The 24,044-nt window shown below is 40.1% G+C and overlaps 1 protein-coding gene and 1 long non-coding RNA gene across 7 annotated transcripts in view; one reads left to right on the forward strand and one right to left on the reverse strand.

The window, feature by feature from the left end:
• Positions 1-24,044, reverse strand: part of LOC120384350 (transcription initiation factor TFIID subunit 4-like) — a 195,573-nt gene that overhangs the window by 103,104 nt on the left and 68,425 nt on the right. For 4 of the 5 annotated variants that reach the window (XM_039502951.1, XM_039502949.1, XM_039502950.1 and 1 more), the window contains 2 exons: positions 11,935-12,065; positions 9,641-9,766 (listed from right to left, as the gene is read on the reverse strand). In XM_039502951.1, the coding sequence (XP_039358885.1) occupies positions 9,641-9,766; positions 11,935-12,065 (257 nt within the window). Of the gene's footprint in view, positions 1-9,640; positions 9,767-11,934; positions 12,066-21,768; positions 21,900-22,595; positions 22,695-24,044 lie in introns of those variants that run through there. The other variant, XM_039502952.1, reaches the window with a different exon arrangement.
• LOC120384356 overlaps positions 16,607-24,044 on the forward strand; it is a 47,012-nt gene continuing 39,574 nt past the window's right edge. Inside the window, exons 1-2 of one of the 2 annotated variants that reach the window (XR_005588766.1) lie at positions 16,611-16,663; positions 21,604-21,698. This is a non-coding gene — a long non-coding RNA (uncharacterized LOC120384356). Of the gene's footprint in view, positions 16,664-21,603; positions 21,699-24,044 lie in introns of both variants that reach the window. The other variant, XR_005588767.1, reaches the window with a different exon arrangement.

Genomic DNA, 24,044 nt, shown 5'->3' on the forward strand with positions numbered 1-24,044 from the left:
CCTATATTCTGCCCAAATTATTGGCAAACTCAATGAGCTACAAGGAGTGGCCATGGCATTAGGAGAGTTCCAGTCAGATTAAGGCTATTTTGCATACTGATATTTCAGTATATCTTTAGGTGGTACTCTTTAGTTAGACTTTGCTTTCCCTAAATTCTCTTTTTCCTTCTATGTCTCCCTTGTCTGTAATTCTACTTATCATCCTCTCTAAAATATTTCCAGAATCTAATTCTGCCTGTTAAGATGCTTACCTATTTCCTAATCATGTCCTGATTTGATTACTGCATTTGCCTCCTTTATGATCACCTATTATCAGGGATTCAGAATTCTAGGGTCAAGCTACTTTCTTGCTCAAGAAAGTAAGACCATATTCCTTCCTTCTTCCATCACCTTTCAGTGCTTTTTATCCATCTTCAAAATCCAATGAATAAATGCCAACTTGGTTTTCAAGTTGTTCCAGAACTCACCCCAGTATCGTGCTTTGACCCTTGTCTACTTGATCATCCCACTTATCAGATCACCCCCAGACCACCACCCTGGAGCACCCCCAGCCCCATGTTTTAGATAGGGGTATATAGTAAAAGTCATGGATAGGTCATGGGCCGTGAATTTTTGTTAACTGCCCATGACTTTTACTAAAAATACCCGTGACAAAACTGTAGCCTTATGCATAGGTAGTTCAGTTTCCAAGAGCCAGTTCAATCATTGGCCTCACTGATGACAAGGATGTCAAATAGTAGACCACCAACAGTCATCAGACAGTTACATATTTTGATCAGTAGTTAAAATCCAGCTCAGCTGGACTGGTAACAAAAGTGTCTGTTTAATGCATCTGACAGCTCAAGTCATAGAACAAATACGGCACTGTCTGTACCATTCCTGGAAAGACCAATGAACCAGAAGATGCATACAACCGTAGAAGCTGAAGTCAGAAAAGTCCCAGGAAGTCATCCAATCCAACAACCAGTCACTGTGGGATTTTCAAAACTTGGCCTAGTTCAACCGTTTTCAAACCTTTTTCATTTGCAGACACCTAAAAAATTTTGAATGGAGATGCAGGCCCCTTTGGAAATTTTAGACAGTCTGTGGATCCCTGGGGGTCCATCAACCACAGGTTGAAAACCGTCTAGTTCATTGTCAATGTTAATTTTTATCATCAGCCTCTCTGATAGGACTTCAAACTACATTGCTAAATGCGGCAGAAGTTTTTATTATAGGAATATATGACAACACTATGAAAGTCACTAAGAGCTGGATGGGAATCACCAATTCTTTGCACACGGGCTACTGAACAGCTATCAGATAGTAATAACTTCCAATCACTATGAAACCAGGTCACATATGAACTGGAGGTGACATGGGGGGGAGAGTTCATTACGCCTTTACCAATCCTCTGAGCCCTCCAGTCCCTCAAGTTATTTAGGATCATTTAAATATGAATGTTACAGAGCAAGACAATTTAAAAAAGAAAAGATCAACTGGAGTTAAGTACCATAACTTAAAAAATACAGACAGATGTACCCATAGAGTGGTTTACATTAAAAAGTAATCATTTATCTTATGCTGTATGAGATTATCATCATATTATATTGTAAAAATAGAAATATATCACAGTGTATAGTAAGATCAATAATATGGTAAGACAAATAACTCCCTTTTTAATATAAACCACTGTACTTACCCTCAATCTCCAGGACAGACTCTACTCTCTACCTATTTTTCTGCAAGTTGGGCATTTCCCACACCCAACCCACCCACAGAATGGTAGATGATTTAGGATTTTCCCTTCCTTACTTCCATAGATGTTTTTCCTTTCAACGTCACAATTTCTTCTGTCATATATAGTTATACACAGTCCATCTGGACTGAGCAACAAGAAATGACAGAACAATATTTTAAAGTATGGGTGCCACCAAGAAATATGATATTTCAGAGAAGAGGAGAATCAGGGAGGGACCTCTTTCCATTCAAGTAAGAGTCTCATGAAGCCCTTGCTAAGAAACAGCAGTCACAGTATGGCACATGACCTCCAGCCCAAAGAATGACACTGTGACATGATACTCCTTTCACGGATAATTTGTTTGTACCCTTATGCGTTCATATTTTTCTATTATACTGCACCTATCATATCTAATATCTGTAATATTTATATCATCTGTTGCCCACCATCTACTGCTGGTTTGGAGCAGATCTATGAATTCATCATTTTCATGCAGTTGGTTTCTTGTAGTCTCACACAAGATTGTTCACTCTTTTAGTTACAAATCCATTCTTCAATCCTTCTGTAATTATCAGAATTCAAGTTGTTGCATTTCTGTGTATTTTCTAGATCTTTGTTTCAGCAGGGTTTAAGGGCACTCAGCATTTTGCAAGATCAGACTCTTATAAATCAAAATGGTTTTATTCTGGAAGTAATGGATAAGAGATCCTTGATCTCCCCAACATCCAACAATAACAGAAAGGAAAACAAACATCACGGAAAAGAGAAAATAATTCAGAAGAGCATAGTTTGAAAACAGATAAAATGTTGAAAAGAATGCAAGATGAGAAAAAAAGAATTCAGAAACAGAAACATAAAAAAGGAAGAAGAAATAGAAAATGAAAAAAATGAACAAAAGATAAGTAATAGTTCTATTTGCACACAAACATTTAAGGTGTGCATAATTTTAGCATATAATACTGCAAAGTATTTATAATGGGTGAAATTTGTGGAACAAAAGGTGAGAGAAAGATCTCATAGTCTGACACTTACAAATAAAGGATCAATAGTGGCACTGTAATACCCTAGGAAAAGGTAATGAAAAGGTATGTGATAAAATAAAACAAAGTAAGGCTCAGCTATAATAGTCACAGGACTTTGAGACAAAGAAAGGAAAGAGAAACACAATAAAAATAAATAAAAGATGGGTGTTCAGAACAAATTCTTTCTTATCACAAACCACACTAAAAGTGTATCTATCTGAACACACATAATAGAGCATAATCCTACGTGAGGAAAATGAGAACACGCCACAAAAAAGGAAGATAGTTTGAGACAACATAGAAAGATTTTTTTTAAAGACATTTTAACTTGTTTCCTGCTAACCCTGATGATTTGATTTTACAGTTTCCTCATACAAGTGGTTCTCAAGGCTATTTTAACTCATGATAATATGCACAGAAACCTAAAAAGAAGTAAGACAGGCAAAGCTTACTTGGTTAGACCATCCACCTATGTGGCTAATACTGACAGTTAGGATGGGGATGATCAGATACTGTATGTATTTGAGGCTCAGTGCTGTAACTACTAAAGGATTCCATAGTAGTAGAGCAAATTCAGAGAAAAAGTGGTTACCTACCTTTTCGTAACAGTTGTTCTTCGAGTTGCTCATGTCCATTCCATTCTAGGTGTGCGTGCGTGCGTGTCCTCATGCACAGTTGTTGATTTTTGCCTTAGCGTTATCCGTTGGGCTGGCTGTGGTGCCCTCTGGCGTGCCATGCTCATGTAGCAGTATATCAAGTGTTGCCAGCCCTTTGCCCTCTCAGTTTCTTCTTGACAGCAACTCCAACAGAGAGGCAGGAGGGCGGGTAATGGAATGAACATGAGCAACACATGTCGAAGAACAGTTACAAAAAGGCAGGTAACCGTTTTTTCTTCTTCGAGTGCTTGCTCATGTCGATTCCATTCTAGGTGACTCTCAAGCAGTATCTATGGTGGTGGGCTCGGAGTTCACAGGTTAACGGCTTATAATACTGCTCTACCGAAGCCAGCATCGTCCCAGTCCTGCTGGGTATGTGCGTAGTGGGATGAAAAGGTATGGACCGATGACCAGGTGGCTGCCCTACAGATGTCCTGGATAGGCCCTTGGGCCAGAAAGGGTCCCGAAGAGGCCTGCACCCTGGTAGAGCAGGCAGTGATGATCGCCGGGGACGGCACCTTCACTTGATCATAGCAGAAGCGAATACCAGCAGTGATCCAAGGAGAAATTCTTTGAGCAGATACAGCTGACCTTTCATCCTGTCGGCCACAGTGACGAATAATTGTGTCGACTTATGGAATGGTTTGGTCCTGTCAATGTAGAAGGCCAGAGCCCTCTTGACATCCAGGGCATAGCCTGCGCTCCTCCTCCGACTTATGCAGTTTCGGAAAGAAGACCAGTAAGTAAATGTCTTGGCTCAAATTAAACTGAAAGACTACCTTGGGAAGGAAGGCCGGATGTGGTCTTAATTGGACCTTGTCCTTGCAGAAGACTGTTTCAGGCAGTTCCGAGGTGAGCACTCCTGAACAAGTAGTTGCTTATGAGAAGGGTCCCTGAAGAGGGACGAGGAAGGGGGTAGAGGGGTTGGTCGGCTATAAATTGCAGGGTATAGCCCAACAAAACTGTGTCAAGCACCCAGCAGTTTGAGGTGATATAGGACCAGGCTGATTGGAAAGGGTGGCGGCACTTAAGGAAGACAGGAATCCAGTGCATTGACTGGAGTGTCATCCTTGGGCGCACCCTCAAAATGACTGCTTTTGGCTGCCTTGGTCCCTGGAAGGACCAGGCTGGGCAGGGGAAAAGATGATGACTGGTGGTGTTGCTTAAAGCCCCTGTCTCTGTCCTTTCTGTAGGCACCCCAAGACTTCGACGATGGTGGAGGAGATGGGGGGCAGAACTAGCCTTCTGAGGAGTATGCAGGCACAAGGAGCAGAGGGTGGCCCGTAAGTCTTTAAGGCATGGAGCCCTGCATCAGTTATCCCCGAGAATAGCCCCATTCCCTCAAAAGGGAGGTCTTGGAGAGTAGTTTGCATCTCCTGGGACAGCCCAGAGGTTTGAAACCAGGAGCTATGCCTCATGGTTATCGCAGAGACGACCACACTGAATGCTGAGTCTGTGGCATTCTAGGCCATCTGGAGGGCACCTGTGGCCACAGCCTTGCCCTCCTCCACCAACGTGGTGAACTCCTGATCCTATTCCTGTGGGAGACTCTCCTTGAACTTGCTGATGGAGTCCCACAGGTTGAAACTGTATCTGCCGAGTAGGGCCTGATGGTTAGATACCCAGAATTGGAGGCTGGCTCTCGAATAAATCTTTTTGCCAAATAAGTCCAGCCTCTTGGCATCTTTATTCTTGGGTGTGCCACTCGCCTGGCCCTGCCTGGCCCTCTCATTGACAGTGGACATGACCAGGGACCCCGTGGGAGGGGGGCGTGTACAGGTATTCAAACCCCTTTGTGGCGATATAGTACTTCTTTTCCTCCTTCTTGGATGTGGGCTGAATGGAAGATGGGGACTGCCATACAGACTTGTCAATTTTCAGGACCGCTGGGTGAATGGGCAACGTGACCCGGGCTGGGGCGGAGGAGGGAATGACACTGAAGAGGTGATTGAACTCCTCAGCTAGCTCCTTGACCTCCAACTTCAGGTTGGCAGTCACCCTCTTGAATAGGGGTTGGTGCTCCCTGAAGTCATCGGAGGGGGGCACTATTGGTTTGTGAGGGCCCTGCTGCCGCCTCATCTCCATGTGCTGGGGGTAGTCTGTCCGATGGAGCCTGAGAGGAGTGGTGGGAGTATGGTGCCGGCATAACAGGCCAGGCACCCCACCCTCACCCCTAGATTCCAGTATTCCCACTGGGCGGGCCACTGTTCTTGACCCCAAACTTGACCCCAGGTTCCTGGCTAGGAGACTATTTGCCCTTTATGGGGGAAGGCTGAACTGGCCCTCCGACCTGGACCACTGCCCTTCTGGTGACCAGAGCAGGGCTGTGGAAGCCTGAATCTGTCAACTGACCCTTGTTGGAGACTGGTATGGGGAAGTTGAGGGCTGGTGCCTGCCCAAAGAACGGTACCGGGGCCCTCATGACCGGTGCTGCGACCAGGAACGGTACCCTACTGGATGGGCCCAATTGCTGGGAGATCTGCAAGGCGATGGTAATCGGCGCTTTGGCAATCTCTGGTGGGAGGACCGATGGTACTGTGAATATGGGGATTGGCATCGCAACTCCAGAGTCCTATGTCTTGTTGTTGGGGACAGTGGTGTTGGAGATCTGGGCCTCCTGGCCAGAGACTGAGGTTGCGGTACCAGGGTCCTTGGCTGTAGTGAAGGGGAATGATGCCTGCGTTCCAGCAACTGGAGACGCTCCACTACCTTCGGGGGCAGCCCCAAAACCAGCCTGACTGTCAGTACCGGTATCTTGGCGGGATCTGAAGTGCCAGTTGGCCTGTTTTTTGGCCGCTGGGCCTGCTTCGGGCGCAGACGGCACTGCGATGGGCCGGGACCCCCTACTGCTCCCCAAAGTTGGAGGTGGGTCTCTGGCTGGGCTAGAGGGTCCAACCACAGTGGTACCTCTGAGAGCCTCCATAGTGGGAATGAGGCATAATACCAGCCCTTTGCCCAATGTTCCCTTCTTGCGCAGTGTTTGCGGATCAGTCAACCTAGACCGCTTCTTCGGTAACAGTGAGGGGGAACGGTGATAGGCGGATTCTGGTGCTGGGGGTGCGCTGCATGCCGACGACGAAGCACCGGGCATCGAGTCTGAGTGTGACGGCTCTGATGCCAGGCGCAGAACAGCGTCCATTAGGAGGGCCTGCAATCGAATGTCCTGCTCTTCCTGAGCCTGGGGATGAAAGTTTTTGCAGATCCGGCACTCATCTTTTCTACAGAACTCCCCCAGGCACTTTATACAGCTATTGTGTGGGTCACTGATGTGCATCAGCTGGTTGCACTCAGAACTCGCTTGAAGCCTGGGGAGCGGGAGTCCCAGCCAGGACTCTAACCACTAAACTAAAACACTTAACAGCTAACTAATCACTCCACTAAACAACAAAGGAGAACAATCTAAACAGTGAAGAACCACTAATGCTCTTGCTAAGCAAGGCCAGGCGCTCCAACCACCCGTCACGGGCGGTAAGAAGGAACTGAGAGGGCATAGTGCTGGCAGCACTTGATATACCGCCGCATGAGCGTGGCACCCCATATAGCGCCACAGCCGGCCCTATGGATACCACTAAGGCAAAAATCTCTGACAACTGTGCACATGGGCACGCACATGCCTAGCATGGAATCGACATGAGCAAGCACTCAAAGAAGTAGTAAGAGCACACTTTGGGGGAAATGACACATGAAGTAATAATGATACCTTCTGACTTGTATTCAAAGAATCATTAAGGGAAAATTAACAGGCCTATTTATACTGTTGTGAGAATGCGACATAGCGAAAGAATATGAACTTCAAAAAAACAAAACAGAATGAAAAACAAAACACAGAAAATGAGGGGCTTAAATAAAATGTCCCATTTACACTGGAATTAATGAAAAATTGTAAAGCTCTTGGCATCAGGAAACATTTCAGGTCCAGAATGATTTTCTTTGGTGTTTTAAGAATTTAAAAATTAGTTCAGAGGACCAATGGCTATATTGTTTTATGTCTTCCTGGAAAGTTCTCAAATCCTGATTAAACCAAAAGAAACAAGCATAGAGTAATAACTCTGCTAGGAAAGGGGAAAGTGTGACAAACTGGACCAGCTGGCTCTGTTGGCCACTATTTTAAAAATAAAAAACAGTTGACAAGAGAACCAGAAAAATATTCTTCCCAAATGTAACTAATGATAAGTCTTTATCAAAAAGAGGTAGGCAGTTTAAGTTAGCAGAAGACAAATGAGTATCATCCTTTTCACCCAGTTTAACATGCTCTGAAGTCTGTTAGGATACTTAGATGAGAGAAAAGCATTTGAATGAGTCAATTCTTCTTTTCAGTCCATTAAAAAAAAATTAACAAACTAATTTCTTTAATTGGTAGAAGCTCTTTCTGAAGGCCCATCTTCATTTGTAAGAACTAATGGAACAAAATTAGGAACATCACGTCTTTAAAAAGGGTACTGATTTCCCCCATTTTGTCCCTCTTGTGGATATTGTATTTATACAGTTTAGTTACATATACAAGAGGCAATAAAGACGATTAGGAAGATTAAAATTGTAAGAAGAAAGGGTAAATAATAAGCCTATTTGTAAATTATATTATAATCACTGCAGTTAGAGACATAAAAGACTAATTAGGTCATCTAGTGTATCCTCTCATCCAATCCAACTCAGGACTGTTCCCCAGAAACAACTTTGAAGTATCTTATGCTGAGCGTATCAAAATCAGCAATCTTTATAGTACATATTACAGATAGGCTCATAAAATACAGGCATCAGGCTTCAAGATAAACTTTAAAAAGCTGCAGTTATGTGTTTGTGAATATAAGAAGATAAGAATGGCCATGCTGGGTCAGACGAATGGTCCATCTAGCCCAGTATCCTGTCTTCTGACAGTGGCCAATGCCAGGTGCTTCCGCGGGAATGAACAGAACAGGCAGGCATCAAGTGATCCATCCCCTGTCATCCATTACCAGCTTCTGGAAATAGAGGCTAGGGACACTCAAATTATGGTGTTGCATCCCTCCCCATCTGAATCCCAGAAGAACTGTGAAATCACAACGATCAGAATTGCAGGTATTTAGAAATTACTGCACCAACATTTCTACATATGTTGGGACAGATTCTACGCCCATGTGGTATTGCTTCAGAATTACATTGATGCAAACGAGCAGAATTTAGCCAATTAATGAAACAAAATATCTTGAAAATCGAGAATTAAAAGTAAAAATCCACCATTGGCTCACTGCACTGTGTTTAAATACTGCAGATATAAGCTGGAATTTTAAAAGGACATAATGGAGTTAGGCTCCTGTTGAAATTCAGTGGGAGTCGAGCACCTAATTCCCTTACACTTCTTGGAAAATCTTATCCATAGTCATCTAGATCCAGAGGCCTCATTGCAATAGAAGCTTGAACTTGGGAAAAGTTGAACACCCACAACTCCCACTGACATCAATGGGAATTGCAGTGCTTGGCACTGCTCCAGATCAGGGCCGGAATGATTTTACAGATTACAATAACTATAATAAATCAGGATAACCCAGTGCACTGAGAGTGGATTAATCACCTGAATTTTCTTTTTTTTTATTTTAAACTGGATACCTGCTTGAACATAACTTGTTTATGTGAACAACATACAATGTACTATTACTATCTGTTTACAAAACTCTAAATGAAAAGTTGTTTAAATGGAAAATGTCTTTATATAATACTAGTAGTATTAGAGCTGGTCTCAAGTTTCAGTACCGATCAGCCAATTTATCCCTAATGGGGAAAATTTTCCAGCAGAATGTATTACATCGGGCTATGACAGCACAAATGGCAGCAAAGGTTCTTGGGGATCCATGTGGACTAACGTGCACTAGTGAAAAGCATGTGCACTTGCAAGTGGGGAAGTTACATGGGTCAGAGCACTGAGAAGGGCAGCTGAGCTTGATTACGCACTGTGGCTTTGTGAAGAGGGTCACACTGGCAGTTTCCCTGAAAGTCTGGTGTCAAAGTTACAGCTTTGCCTCTCCCCTGATGTAAATACAGCCCAGGGCAAGGTTGGAGGCAGCTGTGAATCTCCTTCCGCTGGCCCCCAATGGGCTCTGCTAACACTGGGTACATCTAGAAGTCACTTATTCAACTTCTCCTACATCATCCTGGATGAACTTGGCCAATGTATATATACTTTTTTGTTACACTGTATTAGCTTTTGATACATAAATGCTACTATTTATGTAAATATTTGTTTTTTAAAAAAGAAATAAAACAGGTACCTTGGCTGCCTTTAACAAAATTTCCCTCTCTTGTTCATCTTTCCTTTGCTTTTCTAAACGCTCCAACTGTTCAAAAAACTTCAGCTGTGATCGAACATCTGTAGCCTGTTCATACCATTCATCATCCTGGGAAATAAGAAACAAGTCATCTTAACAAAGCTATAAATCCATGCAGGCTTTTAAACTACTATGCCTTAGAATCTTTCCTAAGTGTTAACAAACAAGATGTATATGGTGCACCAATTTATTAAAAAAAGAGAATGAAGCCAACAGACTTATTTGTTATATTGTAGCTACACAAGTAATTGATAAAATTATTTAATTAACATAATATTTTAAATACTAAATATATGGACTGATTAATCAATGTCAGAGGTATCACACACTTAAATAAATCAAAACAATGGATTAACTGACTGAAAAATGTGGCATTTAATTTTATGATTAAACAGTAGACAATTAAACCTAGATATAAATTGCAGGTCCTATATTTATAGTTAACTGGAATATAGTTACAGAAATTGTCAAAATATGTAGAACTTCAGAAAACATTTAGAGCTTAAAACACAAGTTAAAACAGATCTATATTAAAAATAAAATGGACAAAGGTAAGGCAAAAAGACTATGAACATAACGTCAGCACTCAACAAACAATTATTTATGACACTGGCTGCACGGGAGCATGTCAGACATTTTTATGGAGAATGAGGGAGTTATCTATTATTTTTTATGAACATCACATTGCACCTCTGTTTATCTGCTTGATACTATCCTGCTTTACTGCCAGGAGTTAAAGTAAAGGAAGCTGATGGGAGGAAACAAATAGGAAACAAAACAATGACATACATAAGGCGCTGCCGGTGAAAGAAACTATTGGGAAGCTATTAATTGGGGAATACCTTCTTGCCAATGCTAGCAAGGTTTATCCTTCCTGGGCCCAAGCCTGGGATCAAAGGGGATACTAAACTACTAATTTTCCTGACCTAGGGAAGAGAAAAAGGTGGGAATAACTGAGCAGCAGTGACCGGAGATGAGTCTCTAAGAGACTCACACAGAGGATGTGGCAGAGTGTCTGGACCTCTATGTACCTTTGGATGAATAAACAAGATGTTTAATTTCAGTCACTTTAATCAGTCACTGGTCACGGACTCCTAGAAGATGACGTCTTGCAGATGCTAGTTAAGTACAATTGGACCTATCGCGTTTACATAGTTGGGATGCAGCCCCTCGGCTTCCCCGAGAGCCAGTCCAAGTGTGGTGGCATCTTGGAGGTGAAGAAAGACAAGCCAGTCACCTGAAGGATCCACCTAAAACGGTCTAAGAGGGGTCCAAATTGCCATGTGCCCTGTGATCATGATCTCCTCAGTGTGCTTTGATACTAGTTTAACAGGCATAAAAATATCTTTAGTATTTAAGGTTAAGGAATAAAAACTTGGTTTGCTTGTTAAAGATTTTCTATTTATTACCAGTGGTCAGAAACTAGCTTGCAGTCTCTTCCCAGAGCTCCCATAGTGTCAAATACCCAAATTATGTCACTTTTCTGTAAAATTATAATCACACAACAGGCTCAAAGGACAATTTTAACATGAAATGTTATTTTCAAAGAAAATGTCATTGATTATTCAGTGTTGAACCTCTGAATTTTGAAACTGCTGGTCTAAGAAAAATATGTGACATTTCCCTCCATTATTAATGAAACTAGATATGCATTATAAAACAGTTAAAGCTGATTTAAAATTATCATTTTTCATTTCAGTTTCAGCCCAATATGCAAGATCTCATCTTTGTAGTCTCTGACGTATTCATTACTTGGATCAATGTTCCTTTCAGCTAATTCTGTTTGTAACAGTACATACTAATTTTTCTCACAGCCAAGAAGTAGAATTATAAGCTCTTTTAAAAGCAGGTTTACACGTAAGGAAAGCAATTTCAATCCAAGATGTGGTTACCATGGTTCAAAGATATCCATGAGGCAATGAGAAACAGCAATTTCAACCATGACCCACAGTTAGGAACAGTTTAACTGCCGTCCCACAAGAGATTTTAGTATTGTTAACTGAAATAATCAGACTACAGGGATTTAAGGCAACATTCCATGGACAAGTTCTATCATAGAGAAAGGCACCTACCAACTCTCATTAATTAATCATGGATAAATTCTGACCAAACCATGCCACTAACAGTGAAGATATTCCACCTATAGTCTGCTCAGAAAGGAAAGAATAGATTTATTACTGAAATACCTCAAACCGTATAATTGGACAGCATTCAGTACCATGTCTCTACATACTTACTTTGTGCGATTCCATTCGGTGCTGTGTTACCATTGTTACTTTTTCTATCATGGTTCTCAATCGGTTTTGTGTTGCATGGGAAATAAAGGTAACCACCTCAGCGGGCACATCTGTAATTCCTAATTTTTTAGCTGAAGCAGAAAAAAAAATGAAATTAGCCTCCTCAAAACACCCCCTAACATTTCTTAGCACCATGACACAACAGCAATTACAAACACAGTACTTGAAATATCTCAAAAATGTCTCTCTTTAGTAAAATTCCCTGGAAGGATTGCTATTGGGAGTACAGAAGGGAATGTAATGTATACAGTCTTAAGTTAGTGAAAAAATAAAGTACAATAGTCCTGAGAAGAAATTACAGAATATGCCGGTACGGACTATAAGTAAAGGAACATTTTTTGAGAAAACCTCATTGGAACAGCATTAGACACACATAATAAATGGTTAGATATACATATCTTTCACTAGAGACCCAAGCTGGGTGAGGCAATATATTTTATTGGACCCACTTCTGCTGGTGAGGGAAACAAGCTTTTGAAATACACTGAGATTCTTCAGAGCTGTCTCTGTCACCAATAGAAGTTGGTTCAATAAAAGATATTACCTCACCCATTTTGTCTCTCTGATATCCTGTGACCAACACAGCTATAACACCACTGCATATATATTTCACTTTCAGTTATTCATCAACTTATAAGATGACCATTTGAAAAAAAGTTCAGTTAATATTTTTTGCTAATAAAAAAATTGGTTAAGAGCAAATTCTGAAGATATCAATCTTTTTTTGCTTTTTCTCTTTCAAGACAAAAGTTGTGTGTAATGGGTGGTTAATTATGCTTAGTCTATAAACTTAAACACAGTTATAAAAAAATGTGAACATATGGAGCTTAGTATTAAAAAATCCTACAAGTGCATTTACACTCATGCATTTTACGCCACTCTAGCAACGTAAACTGGCTTAAATTGGGAGTAAATTATATTAATGCACTACAGAACTTCTTTTCAGATGAACTGCATTTCTTTGCAGGTTTGGGTCCTACAGAAAGATATAATGGGTTCTGTTTTAAATAACTGACCTTAATGGCTATTTCAGACATGTAATGAAATAAAAAAAAAAATCTGCTTAACCATTGTTAAGATGAACCAACAAAAGTTAGGAAATTCAATGTTGAGGCTGACATATTCTTTAAAAATCCACCTGATTACAAGTTCTCAATTGTGCCTATTGTACCCAAGGAAAGATCTGTGCCACTGTTTTAAACCTATTTGCCTTTTGTCCATTTGTACCACAACAGTGACATTTAATCATAATTTTTAAATGTGGGTTTCATTTTGTTAAATATCACAGTCCTTGAAGATTATTCATCCACCTTTCTTCACACATTCATGATCTCTTGAAAAGATTTGTGATTGCATTTTTAAATGCTTATTTATTATGTAAATGATAGGTTTAAACGGGTTTTTCTTTTAAAAGGCTGGAAAATATTTATGAAGTTCACTGCAGTTTATCTGAGTAACTTTCTATATACACACACACTGGGCCAAATTCAACTCAGTTCTGCTGGATAAATAAGAAATAACTTCTTTATTTTCAATTGAGTTCATCTGGATTAACCTCAGTGTAAATGTGGTCAGAATATGGCCCAATGCATATTATGTATTATAACTGCATATTTACTACACATGCTACCTGTAAAAAAAAAAATTCCTTACAACGTATTTGTCCAATATCAGAAAATGAAACTTCAACTGCAGTTGGATAATCTAAAAACTATAACTGTAAACTAACTAACTAAAGTTTTGAAATTATTTTAGCATTTGACATTTTGTGCCAAGATTATACTAACAGCAAGTATTTTACAGTTAAGTTACTAAAAATTCATTGCTAGCCTTTGGCTGAGTGGTTGCTGGACCCATAAAAAAAGATCTGTTTGGTTCTTGTCAATCTGTGGTGTCTGCATGTCCTGACTAATCCCTTTCCTGGGCCATGAGCTTATGAAAATAGGGGGACTGACAGTGAAAGTAGTGATAAATGTTATCTTTAGTAATGCAGATAGTATTATTAAATTTGAAAGTGTACCTAAACTTCATATCTTCTTCACTGTAATTTTATAGATTAAATATAATTAATAATCATGCATTATGGAAATTTTATCTTGAGAAAGCAAAAGCAAGACAGATTATAGATGAAATCTCCTGAATTTCCAGATGTACCGAGGAATTAAATTTTTCTTAACCAATAAAAGCATCAACATTTATGGCACTTAAGAATTCCTCAATTTATTAAAATAATTAAAAATGCTGAAAATGCATTTCTAGCCACATATTGCAAGCCTAAGTTCCGATCCTGCAAACATTTATGGACAGTTAGTCCCAACGGGACTTATGTGAGTAAAGTGTTCATAGGACTGGGGCCTTACATCCTATTCCGCTCAATGGGACTCCTTTTGTAGAATCAGGAAAAAGATTCCCAGGGAAATCAATAGGCATTTTGTGCATCGATTGGTGGCTTTGCCCCACTATTAACCTACAAAGATCTAAAGATTACATGTGGTTTATACACTGTCCTAGTATTTTTATGGTGATTAAACTGAACAACTTTTATTTTAATTGAAAGTATGAATGTGTGCTTATATATAAGATGTTACCTGGAAAAGTTCACACCCTGAAAGCATTTCCTGAATTGCTAATTAGAAAGATAAATTTCATTTAAAAAGGAGGGGACAAGTGAATAAAAACCGGAGAGATTTAAAAACAAACATTTTTTTTTGAAGTGTTCATATTTTTTCAGCCAAACTCAACAGCAGTAAACCATCACATGTCTAAAAAATGAAGAGGAATCAGTGAACAGTAGTTTTATATTGATATATACTTCTGTTATTTTAATGATGTGATTTAAAATGAACTGGCAGTCTTCAGCATCACCCTTGGCTTTATGTCAGCAATGGGTTTGGTTCAGTCAATCACTGACATTACTGAAACAGCGAGCTGCCATTCACCAGCAGGGGGCACTGCAGTGATTTCTTTCTTTAGGCTATAGCACAATAGAAAGTCGGTTGATTAAAAATGCATATTTCAAACAAATCTGTCATGAAATAAGACTTACAACAACCATCTTCTAACAAAATGGTTTGGCATTTTTTCCATATCCACCACTATATAGCATTATCTGCTATACAAAATTATTCATATATCAAAAATGCTGAAGTAATACAGCCCAAAGTGAAAACTGTTTTTGAATTCTGTTCCTAGATACAGCTATTGAAACTGAATTTATACTAAGCCATATGAAAAAGATTGTTTCCTGCAGCCTTTTCTTTAAGTTTTTGTACTGCAGTGTCTCTTTAAATCTATATTTTATTACATCACTACAGTACATCATTCTCACACTTCCCAGAGCTGAATTCACTATGTCAACACATTTCTGATATTAATTTTTTTAAAGACACTTTGAAGTCCTCTCAAGATTAGCTTAGGCTGACAATGGTTTCACACTGTAGGCGTAACCATAAGGAAGTTAGCAATATGTTTGTATGTTTTGAATTCATCTTTGCTGTGACACTAAGTGTAAAAAAATTCTCTTGGCCCTTCATTTGTTCTCTGATATACATGTGGATCTAAAATTACTGAGAGCTGTACATGTAACTGAAGGCAGAATTCGGCCATTTGAGTGTGCTGATGCAACCCTTATTCATGCAAATAAAGGCTATGTCTACATTAGAGACCTTGCAGGAGCATAGCTGTACCGATGCAGCTGTGCCGCTGTAATATCTCTTATGTAGCTGCTCTAGGCCAATGGGAGAGAGCTCTCCCGTTGACATAATTGTCCCCAATGAGCGGTGGTAGCTATGTCGGCAGGAGAGGCTCTCCTGCTGACATAGAGCTGTGAACGCTACCACTTATGCTGGTGAAACTTATGTTGCTCAGGATGTGGTTTTTTCACGCCCCCGAGTAACATAAGTTTTGCCGACAAAACTTTGCCAAGTGTAGACATGGCCTTTGTCCTTGACGCCAATGGAAGTACCCATGTATGTAACTATTTGGGTGAGGAAGATTTGACAGATCAAACCCTTACTGAGCATATACCTTATGCAAACATATCTAAAACTGTCAGTCAATAAAAAAATAAACCTAGTCACAACTGAAAGGATCTAGTAGAGGGATTCCATGAGAAAAAAAATTCTGTTAGACAACATAGGTGTTGTTTTTTGGCTTTTTTTTTTTTTGTTTTTGAGAAAATGTCATAGCAAAAAAGAATAGGAGTACTTGTGGCACCTTAGAGACTAACATTTATTGTAGCATAAGCTTTGTCCTTGAATTTCAGGATTAGTCAAATCACAGTTCCCATTTTCCAGGGCTCTAATTACAGAAATGTGACTATCTTGCTCTGTTCAAAATTGGGAAATGGCATTGTGATCATTTTCATTCTAGCAAAATAAAAAATTAGGCACTTTTTTCTACCCATATAGCTCTTGGTTAAATATTTCATTATAAGAAAAAAAATAGAAATGCAGTATAGGCTTTCCATAAGCTGAATTCAACAGCACCAAACAAAGAGCAAGAAAAAGACTAGAGAAAAGGTCATTTAAAAATAATTACAACTCAGCTTGTCACCACATAACCACTGTGATGTCACAAAATCTCTCTTCCCACTCTAGGTCCTTTTAGCAAAGAAACACAAAGTGGAGCAGGATGGTTGAAGTCCTGATGGGATTATAAACCAAAAGCAGTGAGTATACCAGTGCTGGGAGGCTACATAAAGACTCTGGCTTCTTGAGTAAAAATGGAAGAGCTGCATGATTGCAAATATACTTCTCAATAAATTGTACAATCTTACACAACACTAGGCAAAGAATAATCTGGTAATTATGAACTTCATATAAACAGTTATGCATACAGCCCCTTCAAATCCCTTTCTCAACATTCACTTCTGCTGTAATGCCTCTAAAGAAATCAACCAAGTAATAGCTAGGCTGAAGGGCAGATGGAGGTAACTGACTCATTTTATTTATAATTTTTGAAAAAGCGAATGTATATATGTGTAAACATGCATGTATTTGATTATATGTATCTCTCTCCTGCACCATCCTTCATATATGTCTTATCTTTCTTAGACTGTAAGCTCTTTTGGACTCTGAACACACTTCTGCACATGTTAATATTGAAAAGTACTCACATCTTAAACGGGATGTGTGCAAAGAGAGAGGGAATTCATATGAGAAAAAGGGTTAATTCTTTTGTTTACGAATGGATTTTCTCTTCTTTTTGTTGAAAAAGCTATTATTTTCTTTTATTCAGAAATGGAATAACCAGCCATATAGACTAAAAAAAGTTTAGGAACAAAGTGACTTCCCCTAAATACTGGTAGCCCTAATATTTTGGAACTTCTTACATACAGCTTGTAGCTTTGTGACCAAAAGACTGCACATATGGTAGTGGTGGATGCAGAATACACACAATTAAAAATTTTAACAACTTTAAAAGATTGATCTGTAATTTCAACAAGTATTTCATTACAAGCTGCTTTGTTTTTACATTTGCTAAAATATACGGTGAATTTAAAAGCTAACGTATTTCTAGGTCTTTACAATAACCTTACCAGTGCAATCCTGAAATTTCCCTAGACCTGCTGGGAAGATCAGTGGAGACTGAGCTGGAGCAAAGTAATGCTCCAAGTTACAACCTTGGCAGATATCCCACTTGGATTTGAGTTTCTCATATTTTTCTTACAAGGTTTAGTGATAGTCAAAATCACGCTCCTCATCCATGTCTTCTTAGCCAAACCTCCACTGCACCAGTTCTGTACATGAGGCATTAAATAACTGGTGACCAACTGCCTCAAAAGTGTTATTTTGTGTAGCAAGAAACAGAGTCTCCTTGCTCTCAGAGCAGCCAATAAATGCTAATAGTAAACTCCAAGGGCTGACACTCATATACAAAAGAGTGAGAAGATTTTCACTTTTAGCAGGTATATATTCTGTATAAAGAGGTAAAACCAGTGGTGTACGTATGGTGGTACGTTCCGGTAAACCGTACCAGTAAGATATTTATAGCCGGTACGCCGTACCGGAAAGACACAGGAGGAGCCCTCCCCTAGCCCTTCCACGCAGCTGCGTCTCCAGTCCTCCTGCCTAGGTCTGTATAGCAGAAGTCTCCAGCGAAGCGTGAGAACAGAGTTCTCTCTCCCCCCAGCCCCAGGTAACGTGGGATGGATGTGGATCATGGTGAAGGGACGGGGAGAGAGTGGCGGTCCCGGGTTGGGGGTGGGGAGGAGTCACGTGGGGGGTGATGTGGGGAGGTCACACGTGCCTTCCCTTTGTGTACCTCTCATGACTGTAGTGTACCGGCAAGAAATGATTTCTACTTGCACCACTGGGTAAAACTACCTGGTGTTAGTACATAGTTATATATTCAAATGTGTTAAGATCAAACTATGGTTCAACCAACATTCACTCAAAACTGTAAGATGTAGCAACACATGCACAGCAAGTACAAAAATTAGAATAGATCTTGTAAAAAATAAAATATAACGTAACTTCAAACTTTTTATATAAAAGACATTATATTAATGTTAGTTATGTATGATAGGCCTCAACAACCTCAGAATCAACATACAGCAGTATTATCCTGGCATATAAATCACTAAAACCTGAGATGTACTGTTTTTTCAAATGTAAGTGTCTCAGAATTTTTACTGACAAATTTCAGGTCATGAGTAATGAGAATTTTAAAGGTTACCACTGTCTGCTTAGTTATACTGGAACTCATAAGGTGTAACAGTTTTGTTATGATTCAATTTTAACTATATTGTTGACCAAACTATAAGCAGAAAGCTTCAAAAAACTTGTATTTTCTACTATTTAAAAACGCAGAAAAAAGCTGCTATATTAATCTTAGCAGATAAGGTTTTAAAGAATCAAAAGCTATTTTAATAATTTATACTTTAAGAGGATTGACAGGACTGAGATGCAAGAGAAAAATGTTTTTATTTGCAAAACATCAGGTCTGACCTTGGTTACTGATGTGATAAACTATTGAAAATCGGTAGTGTCTTTGCATATTTAAGTTACATCTTAAAAGAACCATCTTTTAAGACCATCTTAGAAGAACAAGTTAAAAACAATTTAGAATATCAAAATGCATTTAGGACTAGGCTCTGTCTAGACCTTGCATAGGTGGTCTAGGAAAGAGCACAATTACCCCTCCTCTGTTTGACCCTTATGCAAAGGTCAGAGACAACTGCAGAGAGCACTCTGCCAGCCCCACTGCAGTGCTAACCATTCAAAATGTACTAGTAGTCCTTCAAGGTTCAACTCCTTCTTTCATAGAATTCCCTCTTCCACTCCCCTCAATCTTCCTCTTGCTCTCTCTTAGACTTTATAGTATTAGAAAGAGAGAAAGCCCCCCAGAATGTATTGTATGGCTGTATTATATTAAGCTCAATGGTCCATCTCCTGCAGAACACAGCCAGTTTCCAAACACTATTGTGTGCCTAGATAAGTAGACAAAACTGGTTTGGAGAGCAGGGACTATGGCATGAATTAGGGAAAGACCAGACTGTTAACATAAGGTGTTCTTAATCTGTCCCAACACCTTGTAATTAGGTCAGATACTTTTAGGGTGACCAGATGAGAGACGTGAAATATCGGGATGCGGGGGGGCAGGAGGGGGTGCCGGCAGAGCAACAAAAAAAAACAAAAAAACCCCCACAAGCCCCAAGAGCCGGTGGCGGAGGAAGAAACAAAAACAAGAGCCGTCGGACTATAGGAAATTGGTGGGGGCTGAGCACCCATCGGCAGCTCCACGCCCCAGCTCACCTTCGGTCTGCCTCCACCTCCCCTGAGCTGGCTGCCGCGTCCTGCTTCTCCCCCCTCCCTCCAGCGCTTGCGCCGCCATACAGCTGATTAGCGCAAGCCTGGGTGGGTGGGGTGAGGAGGAGGAGGAATGTGGTGTGCTTGGGGAAGAGGCGGGGCCAGGGTGGGGATTTTGGGAGGGATCCAATAGGGCAGTGAGGGGGCAGGGTTGGGGGGCGGGGCTTTGGGGAGGGATCCAATGGGGGGGGAGGGGCGGAGTCGGGGCGGGGCCGGGGTGGAGTTGGGGCAGGGGGGCACGAGCCCCCTCTGCCTGTGCGCCCGAGGGCAAAATATCGGGACAATTTGCGTCCCAACCGAACATCAGTCGGGACGCGGGACAACCAAGTAAACATCAGGACAGTCCCTCGGGATGTCTGGTTACCCTAGATACTCTGGTTACCATCTCCAGACCTGAGGAAAAGCTCTGTGAAGCTCGAAAGCTTGTCAATTCCACCAACAGATGTTGGTCCAATGAAAGATATTACCTCATCTACCTTACCTCGCTCATATGCGGGGACCAACGTGGCTACAACATTGAAAGGAACTGGGGAGGCTTATCTAGGTAAGTAAGCTGATTGAGATGCAAGGATCTAATAAGCATGTCTATGGGGGACAAAAAAGACCTGGTATCTGGACAGCAAAAGAGGCTGCCAGTCTGACCAGATGGGTTACAGAAGAGTTTGCTTTTTTCTCTCCTCTGTAACTAAACTGATAAAGCCCTGTCTCAAATAGCTTAAAGAGAAGTGTAAATCTAGATGTGCTGAAGAAATAGTTCTTCTCTTAAATTCATTTTCTCTCTTTTTAATAAATCTTGTTTTTATTAAGATTTCTGTTAAGTAATTTCATACAGATGTCACCAAAGAGAAGAGATTCCTTTGTGTGTTTACGATGGCTCACTTGCTATGGAGTTAGATAAAAGAGGCCATTAGACGGACAAGCAGGAAAATCAAAACAATGGGAAAACTGTTAATTGTGGAATATCCATTACTGTCTCTATCCAGGTTAAAATGGTTTGCTAATCCTGGGCTTAAAGTAGGATACTAAACCATTATAGGACCCTGAGCCTAAAAAAGGAAGGGCAGGGGGATTGAGTGAATTGAGATAGGAGACCATGGAGTGTCAGGGAGTGCTGACCCAGATGCAGAAGTCACCCAGATTGATCGAAAGTCAGGGTCTGCAGCAAGTAGGCTGTAACCTGGTTCCCTAGAGATGGGGGACAGCAAGTCTAAGTCATGTCTTGGCTTGAAGGGAATGCCAAGCATAAGCAAGACAGTATGTACATAGGGCCTCATTTTACATCAATTTCTGATTGTTGTGCACCTTTTGGCAAACAAATCATACTTTGTTTTGAAGAAACTACATGTGTCACTGTATACTATTAAAGGCTCCCAAAGGGAAACCCTTCCAGGTGCTAAGCCATTTAAGCCTGGAAGGTACCAAGACTGGCAACATAGAATATCCCAGAGACCCAGTCAAAGGGTGGTTGGATTACAGGATCCCAACCCAAAGAGAAGTGGAGGCACAGGCCTGTCATTTGAAATGGGTGCACTGGGACGACTGCAAAATGATCTTGAAAGGCACAGCCTATCTAGGGACAATGACGCTAACTTCTCAAACTACAGCCATCTGTGGTGCATGTCTAATATTGGAGAAAAACTTGGCAAGCCAATAAACTCTTCATTATGACCACTAAAAATTTGTCAAAGAACCCCAGTTTAACTGGTTTCTGAAAGCAGCAGCAGCACGATATATAGTGGTCTAACAAATGTAACGGTATTTTAAAAGAAATCACATTTTTACATTCCCACGAGTGCAGCATGAAAACCTCAAGTCAGATGATTCTAAGAGGGAGAAAGACTGTGGAGAAGCCTTTAAGACGAACTACAATGTTTTCTGGAAAAACATTGCAAGGTTAGTTTGATCAGCAGAATTGCTAAATAAACATTAGCAGTCACTTAACACATTTTAGAAACTGTATTACCTTTCCCCTTTTTCCTTTAAAGATCCTTGATGTTGCGGCTCATTGACCAATGACTTCCCCCTCCACAAAGATGTCCCAGCATGTTTTGAGGGTTGGTGATGTCAGTACCACCACTAGAGCATGGAGTCTGCCTATGGGGATAATGCAAGTCAGCTTTATTGCAATATTGAATGGTTCTCTGAGGTTTTCTTTTTATTGTTCTTATTTTACATCCTATCTTTATACTGACAAGCTATACAAGAGGTGGAGAGTACCACCAGACTCTGCTACAGGATGAATCTTCGGGGAATACTGCTCCCAGCTCGACCCTCCTTTGCAAATATCAATAGCTTCAAGCCATTCACAGGCAAACCCTTATTTTGAGGCAGCAGGTGGTGTTGTGGAAAGCCATGAAGGCTAGAACCATCCTCCAGCGATAGCAGGATCTTTAAGGAAGACCATTACATGGGATTCATAAAACAAAAGCATGGTACTATGCTAAAGACAGTACTTGGATTCTCTATGTGTTTTGGGGACCAAGTAGTATGGCCAGTTCTATTACAATAAAATCCCACCAAAAAATAGTAATTTTATGACTGTAGAGACCCGCTGCATTTTATTTATAAATACTGATGTTCTGAACAAATCTAAATTTCAGCTTATTTTTGAGGGACTACATTTTGGTGGAAGAACATCAATACTGGTATGTAAGTTAGCCGTATAATGTGCAAGTAGCACTGCTGAAAGCATAACAGAAGCTATGCTGTGCTGTTGCACAGAAAAACCAATAACAATAAAAAGAAAACCTTAGAAATACACAAAAAATATTGAACAAAAAGCTGTCTTACTTTTATAGAAAGGCAAACTCCAGGCTCTCTAGTGGTACTGATGTTACCAGTCCCATGCATATTGGGACGTCTTGTAGAATAAGAAGTCTAATCGTGGATCTATTAAAGAAAATAGAATAAAATTTAATAGTTTGTTGAAATGCCTACTAATTATGCTTAGTATTAGCAGCATTGCTAAATAAGATTAGAACATTTTTTCTTTTTTCAAGGAAATAGTTATAGGTCACCATTTAACAAAATTTGGTTGCCCTAAAATGTTTGACATTATCAGATGCAAAATAAAACAAAATGAAGTCTCTATGAAACAGGCACAATAAACATTTTCTTTTCCTCTCTCAACACACTAGCTTTGAAGATCTGGGCATGCATGTTAAATATGTAGAATTATGGCAAATTTTCTAATCTGAAAATTTTTAAATCAAATTAACTCAATGAGATAATTACCCTTTTACTTCGACTGACAGATCTGTGCACTCCCTAACAGTGATATGAAACTACAGACATTTCAAACGCTAAATTCATATATACACCCACCGCAGTCTATGTTATGTCTCTACAAATGATATATTAAGGATCCTTTCTGGGAGCTGGAAAAGGTTCACAGACTCGGCATGCAAACAATCTTTCAAATTAAATGATACGATACCTAATACAAAACCTCTTGCTTAAAAGAGGCGGCTGGGATCAGAGAATTTCACTCATGGGATCAGGACTGCCCATGATGTTAGGACAATACAGGACTCCACAAGGCCATGCTTCAGGAGGACTAACATTTCATAGGCACATTATGCAAATGTTAAAACTACCTCCAAAACAGTCAAGGGTAATTTCCACAGATATGCGGGGGAGGGGAGGGTCATGACAGAAAGATGCTGGTAGATAAACTGATATGGAAAGGAACATTTCAGTTTGAAGGCAAATCAGTTCAAGAATAAAAAAGTCCAATGGTGAAAACAACAAAATCTTTTCAGTGTGATGGAGGAAAGCAGAAGCAAAAAGTAATATGCCTAGTTATCTGATGGGCAATCACATGGCTTAAAACATGAGAACACCAACAACTATAATCTAACCAGATATAAAAGCCATTAACAGTAAACCAAACACAGACATAAGTATACTTTTACATTAGCACTGTTCCTTATCTAAAAGAGCATCATCAGTAGTACAAGTATCCTATTCAAACACAAATGTAACTGTTGATAAACAGGCAGACAAAACAGTGATGACAGAATGCCTATATTTATTATTTATTAAACTAATAACAAATGCTCAGAGAAAACAAGACAGAAGGCTCTAAAACCTATTGGAATGCTCTTCATGGAACAAGGCCAAGCAGATTTTCTAGGCAGTTCTAACACAATATCAAATGCCCTCTAGAGCATTCAGATTATTTCTTTAAAACACACACACATACACACAGCTGTTTTATTCTATGATGCCATTACTGTG

The sequence above is a fragment of the Mauremys reevesii genome, linkage group 16, assembly GCF_016161935.1.
Source record: "Mauremys reevesii isolate NIE-2019 linkage group 16, ASM1616193v1, whole genome shotgun sequence".
In the NCBI taxonomy this organism is placed as follows: domain Eukaryota; kingdom Metazoa; phylum Chordata; order Testudines; family Geoemydidae; genus Mauremys; species Mauremys reevesii.